We start from the raw sequence: 16,378 nt of genomic DNA, 5'->3' as shown, positions 1-16,378 counted from the left end.
GAAAAACCAAATTATGCAAAACTCTCCCACTCAGCAGTTCAACAAAGCAGGCTAGTTTATTAAGGAAAGCAGCTTTTTTTTTTTTTTGTTCCCCTAGCACTAAACTGCTTGGCGAAATGTATCCTTAGGAACTTTCTGCAGGGAACACAGCAGTAGATAGTATCTTGGGTCATGATGAAATGCAAGACATACTTCCACTGACAGCTTTCTATATTTACCTTTAATAAAAAGCAGAGAGGATAAGATTGTCTGGGAATACGTTTCAGCAGGGAACTAAAGTGACATGGTTCTAGGACAGCATTGTCTAATATGCTCCCTGCAGGAGCAGCACGTAGAGTGTGGAGGGAGAGGGGGCTGGCTTCACCACTGGCCCAGGGTAACCTCCTGCTGAGCTGAGCTTTGGCGGGAGATGGAGCACAGACAATTGACCCAGTGACACACTGCCCCTAGCAGCTGGCCTGACCTATGAAGCAAGTCTTATCCATTAAGACACTGAAGAATGTCTGCCCAAAGTGACAATTGGGGTTTTGGCATAATTGATGTGTACTGTCCTCATGTGGTTCACTGAGACAAGCCAGGGCACTGAAGCCAAGACGGACTTGGGTTTGGGCCCAGTTCTGTCATTTACTGGCTGTGTTGCCCAGAGCAAATCATTCAGTGGCCACCATGCCTTAGTTTCCTCATCTGCGAAATGGATCTAATAAGACACTTACAGGGTCGCTGTATAATGATGTGTGTATAATCCCTGGCAGGGTGCCTGGCACAGGTTGGTTGGCACCATCTCATGCAGCTCTCATGAGCATAAATATGAGAGGCCTTGTGGAGTAGGAGGGGGAGACACATATGTCATCAACACGGGGGAGCTCTCACCCAGTTACTGCAGGAGCGGCATCACATTTGTTAGGCAGATGGTAAAAAGAAGGGACCAGGGCATGGCCTTGCTGGAAACATTTAGGATCCACAGTTGCTTTATCTGGAGTTCGTTCCTACACCTTCTGGTGTTTAGGGCCTGGGGATCAACAGCAGGCTATGCAGTTAGCCACCATGGCGACTGTGGGGACTCCAGGTGATAGGAGGCTGGAGCTGTGATGAAGAGGAGGCTGGGTTATGAAGAGATCCAAGGTGTTTTGAGAAATGGGCTCCAAAAGACAGGATGCTCTTCAACAAAGGTCAAGTAAATGGACAAATGGGCCCTGTGTCCATAGAAGGGACAGGATAGGTGAGAGATTGGCAGGCAGCGAGGGAGAGTCTGGTGACACAAGTATAAGGAGGGAAACATCCTGATGGGACCTCTCCTGGGGGTTTCTGTCCCCCTCTGAGTGAGATGGCTCCATTCTCACACTGCCTCTGACCAGATGGACAACCTTGAGTAAATTCCTCTGTCTCTCTGCCTCAGTTTCTTCTGCTGGGAGGTGAGACGAATGATACCTGCCTGGTGAGATTGTTACATTAATTTAGTGAGGTGGGACATGTGAGGTGCTTTGCACACGAAACAACAAATATTGCTTTTATTGGAACACACACAAATTTGAAAGGAGAACCTGCTTCTTAGTCTCCTTGAGTCAAGAGAATGAAATTTGGTACTGCCCAGGAATATTCTTTGAGATTGTATTGAATGCAGGCAGATGGCAAATGAATGTCAACTCAAGTTGATTTAAGAGTGTGTGTATATATATATATATATATATTAGATAGGTAGATATAGATATAGACACACACACACACACCCCATGGGAAACTTTGCTTATATTTTTACATCTTACTTTTAACCAATTAAAACTATTCTAGATGAGAATAAACATTTTTTAATAAAAAAAGTTATGATAGTCTTTTCAAAGTCAATTAAAAGTCTCCTTCAGAGTCTGATAAAGCATGCTAACTTTCATGAGTTGTTCAATAATATATTAGCATTTTTTTTTCAGAATTTCATTTAAAATAATTCAAAAGCTTAGTTGTCTAATTTCAATGTTTATGTAATTAACTCAGTGTATTAACTGACTACCTGCTATATGTCCAACTTTCTGTTTAGATCTTGGATAATAGCTTAATCAAAGAACAGGCTATTTAACTCATTGATTTTATACTCAGTGACAGACATATTAATAACAGGAATTCACACATTTCTGTGATCTATTAATAAAAATGCATATTCTGTCTAAAATGAAAGAATGTAAACAGACGGCAATCTCTCCATGTCTCTCTTTTTTTTAAAAAAAAATTATATATTTATTTTTGGCTGTGCTGGGTCTTCACTGCTGCTTGGGCTTTTCTCTATTGTGGAGAGCCGGGCCTGTTCTTTAGTTGCAGTGAGCGAGCTTCTCATTGCAGTGCCTTCTCTTGTTGCAGAGCTCAAGCTCTAGAACATGGGTATGCGGGCTTATTTACCCTGAGGCATGAGGGATTTTCCTGGACCAGGGATCAAATCCATGTCCCCTGCATTGGCAGGAAGATTTTCAACCACTGGACTCCAGGGAAGTCTTCTCCGTGTCTCCCTTTCCCTTAGTCTTCTCTTTCCTTCTCTGAACAATCTGAGGGGGCTGGCTAGACATTGCGGAAGTGGAACCCCCAAGTTCTTGCTTTATTTTCTTGCTCAGCCAGCATCCTGAATGACAATGGAAATGTGCTGCCACCTGCTGGTCATTGCTGCACATAGCGTCCCAACAGGGACACAAGAATTAAAAAGCCTCTATCCACTGAGACTCCTGCAGTTGGAACACCTCCTCATTTCCTAAGTGCCTAGAACCTGGAACAAACAGTTAGCTGAACCCTTCTCAGATTCTCCACTAGAGCCCAGAGAACTTCTGACACACTCAATAGGGGTGGGTGGGACGTAGGCGCCAGGAACAGTTCTCCTTGGCTGGGCAGGATTTCCTGTTGCTCAGAGTGAAGGAACCTTGACCTCTCTCCTCCCCTCTCACACTGGCTCTATGTGAGCCTCCTGAACTCAGACTCCAGGGAGTCCCTGGCTCCTTGGTCATAACTGAAGCCCTAGTAGGAAGCATCTAGGGGATAGTGGCTTCAAATAAGCCCAGTCTCCACCCTCTGGCTTAACTGAGAGGCAGAGAAGCAAGGGGGGCCTGGGAGAGGGGGGTAGTAAGGGCTGGCCACTGTCCTGGGGTGACTCTGAGCACTCGTTCTTCCTAAGCCTCGGCTGTTGGCTCGCAAGCATCAAGCTCTGTAAAATTATAGGGCTTTGGGGAAGTGGCAATGGGGCCAAGAGGAAGTGAGCAAGGTGGTTTTGTGCAGCTCCGCAGGCAGCAGTGGAGTCAGTGAGAGCAGGCCCCGGGCAGAAGCCGCCACCTTCTGCCGCCTGACATCCTGTGTCAGCGCCACCTGTACTAGCCCTGCAGCTCCAGAGCGCTGTCTCTGGTGCCTCCTAACACTGCACTTTGTGGTTAATGCAGGCTAGTTGCTGGGGTTTCCCAGGCTTTTCTGAGAAGCTGCAGAGGATCCGATGAATCATCTCTGGCCAGGCTCTTAGGATTTTAAGCAGAACTCCAGTATCGTGGCTGACCTAAGTCCAGCTGCATCAGCCCAAGGTGGCGCCAGGGCAGGCTTTGGGACACTCGAGGCCTTTCCTAGAAGTCTGTTGCTGTTTCCCCCATTCAGGCTCATGGCTCCTCCCAGAGTCTTCTCTCCTCCAGAGTTTTCAGGTTTCTTTCAGTAGATCTGAAACAGACATGGGCCTTCTTTTAGATGGGAAAATGACCTGAGCCATGTTTCATTTATAATTTATCTTATTATTAAATTTTTTGTGTATGGGACCTCAGTCCAACAAAAGGTTTTCTTCCTGGAACAGAGCACCCCTGGGAACCCAGGCTGCTCTAGCGGTCTCTGCTTCCTCCATCTCTTTCTCACTCAGATTTGGTGCTTGGCCTATGTTACTCTTGTTCTGTGTTTTGGTGGTCTTGGTCGCCACTTTCTTTTCCAGACGTGAGTGTAGACCCTCTAGTTGACAATATGGCAACAGTAAATCCAGGGACAGCTTATACTTGTGAAAGCTTGTTCACTTGCTTATTGATTTACTGAAGCCAGGAGCCTGGGTTTGCCACCAGCTCTGCCACTTTCTAGCTCAGTATCCTGGGGCAAGTTACTTCACACTTCTGAGCCTCAACGGTAATGACAGCATATATTTCATCAAATAACACTGCAAGAGATTAGGTGTATAAAAACATCAACACACACACACACACGCACACACACATCAACATAGCAGCTGTAGAATAGAAAGTGCTTCACAGGTCCTAGCTGGCTTCCTGGTATTCTATACCTAGTGCCGAGTTTATTATGCCCCTGGTTCACTGAGGTGCTTTCCTATCCATTTGTCAGTATCCTGAGCACCTAGTAGTTGCCAGGCGCTGTGGTACGCGGTTGAAAGAAATGAAAAGGGGAGATTCCTGCCCTCCAAGAGCTCACAGGTATTGTATAGACCCAGCCATGGGAGGAGGGGTGGTGTCTGCAAAGTTTTCTTCAAAGTTCTGTTTGAGAAGAGGCTGGAAGGAGAGGGGCTTGTTTTCTGGGTAGATGCAAGGGAGAAGGGCCTTCCTGGACAGAAAGAGCAGTGCGCACGGGGCAGAGGAAGTGAAAGAGCACGCCCCGAGCCCCCAAGGCACTTAGGTTTCCCCGGGAACCAGGCAACAGGAGGCTGAAGGGGCTGGGAGAGCCCGCAGCAGAGTCTGGACGCCATTACGAGCAGTCTGCGCTTGGTCCCTCGGGCAACACGGAGGCTGTGGAGGGACTCGAATCTGGGGCTGGGTTAGGCAGCTCAGCGGCGATGAGGCCGGTTCCCTGACTAAGAATGGCTGTGGGCAGGGGTAGGGAATGCGGGAAGGTGACCATTCCTCCTGGTTTCTCTGTCCTCTCCCTGGCTGCTCTTCGATATTTAATCTAGAATGAAAAGGACACTCAGTGCCCCTTCCTGGGGGGCTAAGTCACTGTGAAAGCCTTTCCGCACCACCCCTCAGCTCAGCCCCCCTGAGCAGAGATGAGCTGTATCTACTCAGAAAATACAAAGGAAGGGCTTCTGTTATTCACAGAGAGGGAATTCCCCAGGTCTGTGCAGAGGGTTCAAGGAACAGTTCCTAAGGGGTGAGGTGGCTGAGTTGGTGGCTGCAAGTTTGTTCCCTGCTTCCCCTTTTTCCTGGGGGTTATTCTCCTACAGGCCACCCTGTCCCCACCACACTGCCCTTGCAACTGGTCCTTGGGCAAACCCTCCTGTCCTTGGTTTCTCAAACCCAGAAGGACTCAGCTGGGTCTTAAAGGAGAGGAAATGGGCTGGAACCTGAAAACACACACCAGTCCGGGTTTCCAGCTGTCACATCCATCCCTCAGGGCTCAGCCCACTTCTCTTGTGATGGATCCGTGGTTCAGGGACTTTCCCTGGCCTCTACTACCTTTCCCTACCGCAGCTTCTGGCCCACAACCATACAAGGGCCACAACCTTTTTCTTTCTAAATGCAGAAGCTGGCCACTCTCTGACCAGTCACAAGATGGAGCAGAGGTCTGTGCTCCGCTCTGCCATGAGCCAACTCCCTCTGTCCTTGGCCACCCTAGGTAACCCCAGGGGTTACCAAGTCCTCCAGGAAAAGTGCTCCTTAGCTATCCCATCACCACAACCAGTTAGCGTCTCATACCTTCCCCAGAGGGTCTTTCTCTTATATAAGGTTATTTGGTGCTACTGGGTGGCCAAGGGCCAAGAGCTGGGGTATCTTTTATTGCAGTGAGTTACCAAGATGCAGCAGACTTCCCACATGGCTCAGTGGTAAAGAATCCACCTGCTAAGGCAGGAGACACAGGAGACGCGGGTTCGATCCCTAGAGAAGGAAAAGGCAACCCACTCCAGTATTCTTGCCTGGTGGGCAAAGAGTCAGACACCACTGAGTGACTAAACAACAACAAACCAAGATTCAACAACTGCTTTATAGTGGACTTACAGAAAGGCTTGTTTTGGGAGCACGCAGCCTCCTAGAAATCGCTCTCTATGACTTCCTTCTCCTGAGCACAGAGATAGAGAGAGCAGCCGCAGTAGAGACATTCACCATGTTGGAGGTTAGGGCTTCCTTGATAGCTCAGTTGGTAAAGAATCCGCCTGCAAGGCAGGAGACCCCAGTTCGATTCCTGGGTCGGTAAGATCCACTGGAGAAGGGATAGGCTACCCACTGCAGTATCCTTGGGCTTCCCTGGTGGCTCAGGTGGTAAAGATTCTGCCTGCAATGCAGGAGAGCTGGGTTCGATCCCCAGGATGGGAAGATCCCCTGGAGAAGGGAAAGGCTACCCACCCCAGTACTGTGGCCTGGAGAATTCCTTGGACTGTATAGTCCATGGGGTGGCAAAGAATCAGACGTGACCGAGTGGCTTACTTACTTACTTACTTATGTTGGAGGCTGGCGACACCGTTCGCATTCCCAAAGTGCAGGGGTGGAGGCACAGCTAATGCTGGAAAATGCTGGGGCGACAGAAATGCAGTTGAAGAGGGCTGCCCCTTATTACCTGGGGTGTCCGCTCAGGGATATGTGGCAAGTCTAGCAGGAATGAGCAAGGCATGCCAGACAGACTTGGTAGGGTATCAATGGATGATACAGAAACAGAACAACTTAAGAAGACCCTGGCAGGCCCCATGCCGAGGCATCTCGCCCGTGCCCCAGTGAGAGGTGTTTGTTAGTAAACACCAGAACAGCATTCCTGTGATGGTCGAATTTTATTTGTGGCTCTCCATAGATTGGTGCTTAAAGGTAAATGTTATAAAATCCTTCAGTCCACAGTGTGGACTTAGGTTCAACTGTTCCTTTTGCTGGCTCTCTAAATAACCCTTTTGGGCAGCATGGAGAAATCCCTGAACCAGTAAGTGTTAGTTGCTCAGTCATGTCTGACTCTTTGTGACCCCATGTACTGGAGCCCGCCAGGTTCCTCTGTGCATGGAATTCTCAAGGCAAGAATACTGGAGTGGGTTGCCATTTCTTTCTCCAGGGGATCTTCCCAACCCAGGGATCAAACCCAGGTCTCCCGTATTGTAGGAAGATTCTTTACAGTTTGAGCCATCAGGGTGGACTCCAAATCACAATTGCATTTCAAGTGTCTGATTCCCAGGAGTTGAAACCAGGTGAGCAACTTCAGCTTTCGTGTTTGGCATATCAGCCCAAATTACTAAGACAGTGCACAACATAGGTACAGAGAATTCGTAGCTATTTCTGCAGGGCGGGGGCAGGGCTTGGGGCAGGAGGTCCGCCATGTAATTATGTGCACATGCCGCTCTTTCCCTCTTTCTGCGTCGCTGGTCATCCCTGTTGTCCTTCAAATAGATTTGATACAGGCTGGTTGCTAGAGTGAGCGAGCCCACAGTGTGGGCTGAGAAGGGGAGTTGAGGGTCAGCAGATGTGATGTTTTAGGGGCTTATGGGAGGTGCTGAAGTTTTGTTCATCTGAACAGAGAATCTTAGTTTGTCCCTTTGGCAAAAGATCTTCAATACAAAGGCTTGCCATGTATTGCCATGTTCAGCCATGCCCAACAGGGTCAACTCATGTGACTGAATTCTCCGTATTAACTGTTATACACTGTCTTAGTCAGTTGGGTTGATATGCCAAATACTAAAGTCTAAGGGACTTAGAAACAAGATAAATTTATTTCTCACAGTTCTGGAGGGCTCTTAAGTCCTAGGTCAGCATGTCGGTAGAACCTGTGTCTGATGAGAGCCTTCTTCCTGGTGCATAGATGGTGGAAGGGGCAAGAGAGCTGTGTGGGGTATCTGTCATAGGGACCCTAATCCTATTAATGAAACCTCCACCCTCATGACCTAATAACCTCCCAAAGCCTCCCCCTCCAAATGCCTTGACTTTAAAGGTCAGAATTCAACCTGTGAGTTTGGGGTGACACAGTCAGTCAGTCTATGGCATGTACTCAGATGGAGTAAATTCTGTCTAAGTTTAAGAACCTGCCACCAGAGATCAAATTGCCAACATCTGTTGGATCATAGAAAAAGTAAGAGAATTCCAGGAAAACATCTGCTTCATTGACTATGCTAAAGCCTTTGACTATGTGGATCACAACAAACTGCAAAAATTCTTAAAGAGATGGGAATACCAGACCACCTTACCTGTCTCCTGAGAAACCTGTATGCAGGTCAAGAAGTAGCAATTAGAACCAGACATGGAACAACAGACTGGTTCAAAATTGGGAAAGGAGTACATCTGGCTGTATGTTGTAACCCTGACTAACTTCTATGCAGAGTACATCATGCAAATGTGGGGCTGGATGAATCACAAGCTGGAATCAAGATTGCCAGGAGAAATATCAATAACCTCAGATATGCAGATGACACTGCCTTAATGGCAGAAAGTGAAGAGGAACTAAAGAGCCTCTTGATGAAAGCGAAAGAGGAGAGTGAAAAAGTTGGCTCAAAGCTCAACATTCAGAAAACTAAGACCATGGCATCCAGTCCCATTACTTCATGGCAAATAGATAGGAAAAAATGGCAACAATGACAGATTTTATTTTCTTGGGCTCCAAAATCATTGTGGATGGTGACTGCAACCACGAAATTAAAAGGCATTTGCTCCTTGGAAGAAAAATTATGACAAACCTAGATATTAAAAAGCAGAGAAATCACTTTGCCTATAAAGGTCCGTCTAGTCAAATCCATGGTTTTTCCAGTAGTCATGTACAGATGTGAGCGTTGGACCATAAACAAGGCTGAGCACCAAAAAATTGATGATTGGAACTGTGGTGTTGGAGAAGACTCTTGAGAGTCCCTTGGACAGCAAGGAGATCAAACAGGTCAATCCTAAAGGAAATCAACCTTGAATATTCACTGGAAGTATTGATGCTGAAGCTGAAGCTCCAGTACTTTGATCACCTGATGTGAAGAGCTGACTCACTGGAAAAGACCCTGATTCTGGGAAAGATTGAGGGCAGGAGGAGGAGAAGGGGACCACCAAAGATGAGATGGTTGGATGGCATCATTGACTCAGTGGACATGAGTTTGAGCAAACTCTGGGAGATAGTGAAGGACAGGAAAGACTGGTGTGTTGCAGTCCATGGGATTGCAAAGAGTCGGATACAACGTAGTGACTGAACAACAACAAAACCAGAGTCTACTTCTTTTCTTCTGTGTTTTTTTTTTAGCCTCTGCTAAGTCAGCAGAAAGCCAGAATATTATTACATAGTCAGTGCTCCCAGTTCCTTTTCCACCCAGTGTGACATTCTTATCTAGTCCCTGAGTAAATAAATGCTGAGGATTCTTCATGCTGCAAACATCCCTCCACCCCTTCTTTCCATCTTCTTGCTGAGTGTTCCTAGCTCTGTGCTTCCTCTTGGCCCATCTCACTTCCTGAAACACCACTAAAGAGCGTTGCTTATCTCGATGGAGTGTGGGTAGCCCTCCAGGGGCAGGGGAACTAAGAGCAGCTGCACTTTCACATTCTGTCACAGAGAATTGTCCTCCCCAGACTTCTGCAAGCTTGGAGATGTGTCGCCTGTGTCAGGGCTGGAAATGATGGCCGTGTGATGAAATCTCTCTAAGGAGACAGGGTGCCACCAGAGAAGAGAAGGAATGGGTGAGTTGTGAGTTCTGGACTGTGGCTGCTACACCTGGACCTCTGGCAGGATGTGTGGCAAGAGCTAGGTGGACTGGCCCACACAGATCTTGTTGGGACACTACTCACCTGGGAGTTTCCTCTTGGAAAACGAGATGCCTGTCAACAGCACTGCCGTGTCCTTGGCCAGCATCACCTACATCTCTGTGGAGATTCTCATCGGGCTCTGCGCCATAGTGGGCAATGTTCTGGTCATCTGGGTGGTCAAACTGAACCCCAGCCTACAGACCACCACCTTCTATTTCATTGTCTCCCTAGCTCTGGCTGACATTGCTGTTGGGGTGCTGGTTATGCCTTTGGCCATTGTCATCAGCCTGGGTGTCACAATCCACTTTTATAGCTGCCTTCTCATGACCTGCTTGCTGATGATCTTCACCCATGCATCCATCATGTCCTTGCTAGCCATTGCCGTGGACCGATACCTGCGGGTCAAGCTCACAGTCAGGTAACTTGCCTAAAGAGGAGTGGTGTCAGTGGTGATATAAGTGTCTGGGAAATGGAGCTACAAGTCCAGATCCAAGACTTTAAGTGGAAACAAATCCAAATTGGCCTCTGAGCTTGAAAGTGGTTCTTTTCACCATTTGATGTGTGAAGGGTTTAGCAATGATAAGCAGAGACTTGGGAACAAGGAACGAGGAATCCTCCAGTCCCCCCTACCCCACTGATAGGGAGTACCTGCTCCATATCCCCTGGGGCAGAGGCTAAAGATGATAAAAACTTGATCCATCTTTAATTAGTGAAAAATGCTCTTGATTATTAGAAATGATAGAAACATGCTGGATGATAAGCTGAGAGAAAAAAAAGAGATACACTGATGGTTCTGTCATTTACAAATGTAGGCTATTTTAAAGTTATTGTAATTTTGCTTCCTCTTCCATGATGCGAAGGGGACCAAAAAAGTTCTCCATTGCAGAAAGTAGTAACAACTTTTCGTGTGACCATGTGAACAGAACAGAGTGCCAAATGAATAATTCCCCAGGTGTCCTGAATCACACTGCTCCCTTGTTGCTCCTCTCTTCTCTTGGGGAAAGAGCATGGTGAGGGAGCTATAGACGACTTCGGATACAAACAAGCATTAGTTCAAATCTCAGATCTTGAGGTCTGATCTTGGGCAAGTTATTTAACTTTCTATGTCTTAGTTCTTCAGCATGGTGTTGCAATGCTCTGAACTCAGACTGTCCTCCATTCAATTTTAGTTCCATCCTTTAAGCTTCTACAAGTTGCTTGTCTGTTTCATTTTTTTTTGCCCATAGAATGGGGATCATAATTGCACCTTCCTGGTAAGGTCAAGTGAGTTAATAAATGTAAAGCTCTTTGAAAAATGTCAACAAAGAGTCTGTGCTCAGTAAATCGTAGCTGTCACTACTCTCATCTGCAGCATTACCGACAATGAAATGGAGATTGTCATAAGAATATCCCGGGTTTGTCATGAGATTTCATTGAGAGAAAGTCTACTGAGTACATAGCCAGTACTTAATAAAATCCACTTTCTTCTTGTAGTCTGTGTAGAATGTTATCAGGATGAATAGTTTAAGGAGAAATGGTGACTTCTGATTGGGTGAGTCTTTTAAGGTCCTGGAAGAATTTCAACACAACTTTTGCAGCTCCATAGACTCTAACTCCGGAGAAGGCAATGGCACCCCACTCCAGTACTCTTGCCTGGAAAATCCCATGGACGGAGGAGCCTGGCAGGCTGCAGTCCATGGGGTCGCTAAGAGTCGGACACGACTGAGCAACTTCACTTTCACTTTTTACTTTCCTGCATTGGAGAAGGAAATAGCAACCCACTCCAATGTTCTTGCCTGGAGAATCCCAGGGGCTGGGGAGCCTGGTGGGCTGCCGTCTATGGGGTTGCACAGAGTCGGACATGACTGAAGTGACGCTGCAGCAGCAGCAGCAGACTCTAATTCAAACATCAAGTGTTTGAAAAACATAGAGAAGCAGGGACAGACCCAGGTAGAGGGGAAGTGTGGGAGAGGCAGAGTCTGAATGATGGATGTCAGCATGACAGCCAAAAAAAAATAGTGCTGAACGCAGCAGGAAAACATGCTTTGAGCAGATTACTTCTTCTCAGGTAGGTGATCCTAGGAGACTTCAAGAACTCTTACCTCCCAGGAATTGAAGAATTCTTGGGCTGGAAATGGCGCTGTGAGAGGGACATGCAAGCCCCAATTGCCGGCAACATGTTGTTGCTGTTCTTTAGTCACTAAGTCGTGTCTGACTCTTTTGCAACCCTATAGGTTATAACCCACCAGGCTTCTCTGTCCATGGGATTCCCCAGGCAAGAATACTGGAATGGGTTGCTATTTCCTCCTCCAGGGGATCTTCCCAACCGAGGGATCGAACCTGCATGTCCTACATGGCAGGTGAATTCTTTACCACTGAGCCAGTAGGGAAGCCCTTGGCAACATACTCCTGATGTATTGTAGATTGTACTTCTTTAGAAAAGTGCCCAGAAAACTGCTGGATTTTTCTCTTCTCATCTTGTCTTCATATCCAGTAGAGTTTAGTTGAAATCACCATAGAATCCCAACAGTCCAGCTCCATCTCCCCCCACCCGTTAGCAATTTCTGCTGTGAACTCACTGACTCTCTTCCATGCAAACAGATACAGGAGAGTCACCACGCAAAGAAGAATATGGTTGGCTCTGGGCCTTTGCTGGCTGGTGTCATTCCTGGTGGGATTGACCCCCATGTTTGGCTGGAACATGAAACTGAGCTCAGCAGACAAAAATCTTACCTTCCTACCCTGCCAATTCCGTTCGGTCATGAGGATGGATTACATGGTCTACTTCAGTTTCTTCACGTGGATTCTCATTCCCCTGGTTGTCATGTGTGCCATCTACTTTGATATCTTCTATGTCATCCGGAACCGACTCAGTCAGAACTTTTCTGGCTCCAAAGAGACAGGTGCATTCTATGGACGGGAGTTCAAGACAGCCAAGTCTCTGTCACTGGTTCTTTTCTTGTTTGCTTTGTCCTGGCTGCCTTTGTCCATCATCAACTGTATCATCTACTTTAACGGTGAAGTGCCACAAATTGTGCTGTACTTGGGCATCCTGCTCTCCCACGCCAACTCCATGATGAACCCTATCGTCTATGCTTATAAAATAAAGAAGTTCAAGGAAACCTATCTCTTGATCCTCAAAGCCTGTGTGATCTGCCAGCCCTCTAAGTCCATGGACCCAAGCATTGAGCAGACTTCTGAGTAGCTATCCACGAAAGATGGCTGTCCATCTCATTGACCTTCAGATTCGGCATCAACACTTGAGGGCCTTTCTACCTGGGATGTCTCCCGCTCATGTCTTTGATTCCTCCTACTGATGCGGAAAGCATTTGGCTGGTTGCCTCTATGTCCTTCCCAATGTCTTCTTTCTCTAATTCATTTTTTTCTTTTTTTCATGTCCTTCTTTTCTGGGTATCTGACTTGAGGACAGTGCTCCATTGTTACTGCTACGTGTCTTCTCCTCTAACAGAAGTTATGGAATCTGAAGGATCCTTCATTGACTTACTGACAAAAGGGGACTGATCGGGCTTGATATGTACATGATGGTGACTCAGTTCCGCTTCACTGTGGAACTAAGCAGAGAACCCTGCTCTCAGCAGTTGCCTGGAAGATGATGGAATGCAAGGACTGAATTACGTTTAAGGGGAACTTAACTTTCTGGATTCAGCTGTAAATGTATGGAATGAATAAAACATGATAACTAACTTTTCTATAACTCTCTGCTGAGGGTCAGGGTCACTTGGGGCTGGAAAACCCAGCTGGCTGCTCCTGGCACTCAGCCTGCTTGCTATGTGATGCCATGTGACACCTTCTCCTATAAATTCTGTGTAAATTCTGAGACCCTCACCCCTGGCCCCAGCACACGCTGCACCTTTTTCCTGGACTGATCAGAGTATTTGTCAGCTTTCCGAACCATTCATCAAGGGTTAGAGAAGAAACAATTCTCTCTTAGACATGAGTCTTAAATTATTTCCTCTGGTATTTTATTTTAATAGGAATAGTGGGAGAGGGGCAAAAAGAGACACCAGACAGCTATTAATATTATTTGTTGAGCATGTTGTATATACTTTCCTAGTGGCTCAGACAGTAAAGAGTCTGCTTGCAAAGTGGGAGACTCGGGTTCGATTCCTGGGTCAGGAAGATCCCCTGGAGAAGGAAATAGCAACCCGCTCCAGTATTCTTGCCTGGAAAATCCCATGGACAGAGGAACCTGGTGGGCTACAGCCTAAGGGGTCACAAAAAGTCGGACACAACTAAGCGACTAACATTTTCACTTGCTATGTACTGTTTTACATGTGTTCTCTCTTTTGGTCCTGATAGTCTTTGAGGTCCCATCCTCACTACCATCTCTATTTTGCAGAAGAAAAAACTGAGGTGCAGAGAGTTTAAGTAACTTGTCCACAATCACATAATTAATCAGTATGAGCACCAGGATTTCAAGGCAGCCCTGCTTTATGGGAGAACCCAACATTCTTGCTACCTATCCTTAGACATGCAGCGGGACTTGCAACTTCTACAAAGCCCAAACTCTTAAGTTCACCTTATGTACAATTATCAGAATCTCGAGTACAAGCTATGGTTTGTATACTTGAGTACTGCTGGGTTTTTTTGTTTGTTTGTTTTTGCCTTAGTTGCTGTTTCCTGTTGACACACCAGACAGGAATAGAATGCTAGTCATGTCATTTGGGCATTGTGTGTGGCCCTGGAATTTGGAGGTGGCATCTCTGATTAGGCAGTCTAAATTTGCAGCTGTGGATGCTCAGTCCCAAGTCAATACAGTACGTATGTTAACGTGATGAGAACAGCAAGCTGGGGATTTCAGTTAAACCACATCAGAGAGGATACGTGTACTGAAAATGTGCTTCTTATTAATTCTCAACTAGTCCTGAGAGATTATCCTGACCCTAATCTTAGGCCAGAGCCTGATAACCATATTTATCTTGTTAACATTTCACTTCAGGGAAATGTTCTTGCGTCTCCTTTTGTCAGCCCGGGCAGAATCAGCACTATCTGGGATGTTTAAAGTTTGCATGTTCTTGTCTACTAATGTCAAACCCACTTGGTCACCCCACCCACCCACTTCCTGGTACCATTCACACTCCTGCATTAGAGGAAGAAGACTGGAACGCCCACCCCCATTCCTGAGGGTCCCGGGATATATAGAAGGGGACTTTGTTCCCGACAAGCTCCCCATCAAATGTTTTGGGGGATCTTTTTTGTTTCAAAAAAGCAAGTCTCTGCTACCTCCAATTTTTTCTTAATGGTATCCCTTTGTTTGAGTTCAGCCTTTTCCCCCTGAATTAATTTTTATGGTTTAGTGAAGATGTTCCTCCAGGATGAGGCCCTGGGTTTACTCGGGGGTGATGGGTATTCCTGGCACACTGGTCTGCCAACAACTCACCTGAGTCTCACTCAATTTGAGACTTGAGGGACATGCTAGTTAGATCTCAGCCTCTAACCCAGTTGCTGTAGCAACATTGACCTATGCCTTTTTTGGAAGACTTAAAGGAACTGTTTCTCTCAAAATAAGGCAGCAGTCTGTCCTGAGTCATTTGGTGTCATCAGACAAGCTGCAGCTCCTGAGTTTCAGAAAAACTTTTATTTCCCTTTTTCCTCCTCCCCTCCTTCTCTCTCTTTTCCTTTCTGATATTCACTGCTTAGCAAACCCACTGAAGCCTTGTAGGAAGTCATATCTTGGGAGTCAGTGAGAATCTCTTGAGCTCAGGGGCTCTCCCAGCTCAGAAGAAGCCTTTCAGTGAAGTATCTTTAGGCGTGAACTCAAAAAGGATGAAGCAAGACTCACTGGTGAGGAGTTGGCCTAGAGGTAGTGAGAACCACCCTGGTTTCAGGTTTAAAGATTAGCGTCTCAGAAGTTTCCCTGTGTCTGTCTCCTGGCTCCTCCCTTCAGCTGCTGCTAAGTCGCTTCAGTCGTGTCCGACTCTGTGTGACCCCATAGATGGCAGCCTACCAGGCTCCCCCATCCCTGAGATTCTCCAGGCAAGAACACTGGAGTGGGTTGCCATTTCCTTCTCCAATGCATGAAAGTAAAAAGTCAAAGTGAAGTTGCTCAGTCGTGTCCGACTCTTCGAGACCCCATGGACTGCAGCCTACCAGGCTCCTCCGTCCATGGGATTTTCTAGGCAAGAGTACTGGAGTGGGGTGCCATATTGTCAAAGGTGGCTGTTGGGCTTTCATTTTAAAGGAATAAAGTAAAGAGACCACCCAGACAAAATCAAGGTTTTCCTCCTCCTCCTCTTCCACACAGATTCACTGGACCAAAGGTAGATGTTGAGTAGCTGGCTTATTTACCCGATTTTTTTCTCTTTATTAACAATAGAAAATAGTGAAGGCCAAGAAAATGAGAACAAATGAAGGCTATTTATTCTGAGCTTTCTAGAGAGAAGGAGTTAGCCACTAAGATTTAGTCACTAAGCCGTGTCTGACTCTTTGTGACCCCATAAACAAGAATACTAGAGTGGGTAGCTATTCCCTTTTCCAGGGAATCTTCCCAATCCAGGGATTGAATCCAGGTCCCCGTGTTGCAGGCAGATCCCTTAGCCTCTGAGCCACCAGGAAACCACTGCCCGTTGCTCTCTGACAGAGTCTCAAAGGCAGGAGAAGAGTGGGATGGTTTTATGGTGGAAGAAAGAAGGCTTCAGATGCACCCTGACTGGAGACCATTGGTCTGGGGAGACCGCAGTGGGCTGACTAAAAGTGGGGCATCCTGCATGGTGAGTTAGGGCTGGTCTTTAGTTGGAAGCAGGACAAAAATTAGGGATGGTGTC

General features: G+C 46.8%; 1 protein-coding gene across 15 annotated transcripts in view; it reads left to right on the top strand.

The window, feature by feature from the left end:
- ADORA3 (adenosine A3 receptor) overlaps positions 1–16,378 on the top strand; it is a 154,705-nt gene that overhangs the window by 123,817 nt on the left and 14,510 nt on the right. For 5 of the 15 annotated variants that reach the window (XR_015160652.1, XR_015160651.1, XM_086391790.1 and 2 more), the window contains exon 1: positions 9,420–10,032. The exons of 6 other annotated variants lie outside the window; for them this stretch is intronic. Coding sequence is in view for 7 of the 9 variants with exons in the window: in XM_086391790.1 (XP_086247916.1) it covers positions 9,683–10,032 (350 nt within the window). In the remaining 2 variants the exon portion in view is untranslated. Of the gene's footprint in view, positions 1–9,419; positions 10,033–12,194; positions 13,298–16,378 lie in introns of those variants that run through there. 4 more of the 15 variants (XM_086391795.1, XM_086391793.1, XM_086391796.1 and 1 more) reach the window with 3 other exon arrangements.

This window comes from Bos grunniens, chromosome 3 (assembly GCF_055505025.1).
Source record: "Bos grunniens cultivar Pamir isolate PY7600 chromosome 3, Bosgru_T2T1.0, whole genome shotgun sequence".
Lineage (NCBI taxonomy): Eukaryota > Metazoa > Chordata > Mammalia > Artiodactyla > Bovidae > Bos > Bos grunniens.
The sequence above is the reverse complement of the archived record's forward strand: the minus strand, read 5'-3'. Positions and strand labels throughout refer to the sequence as shown.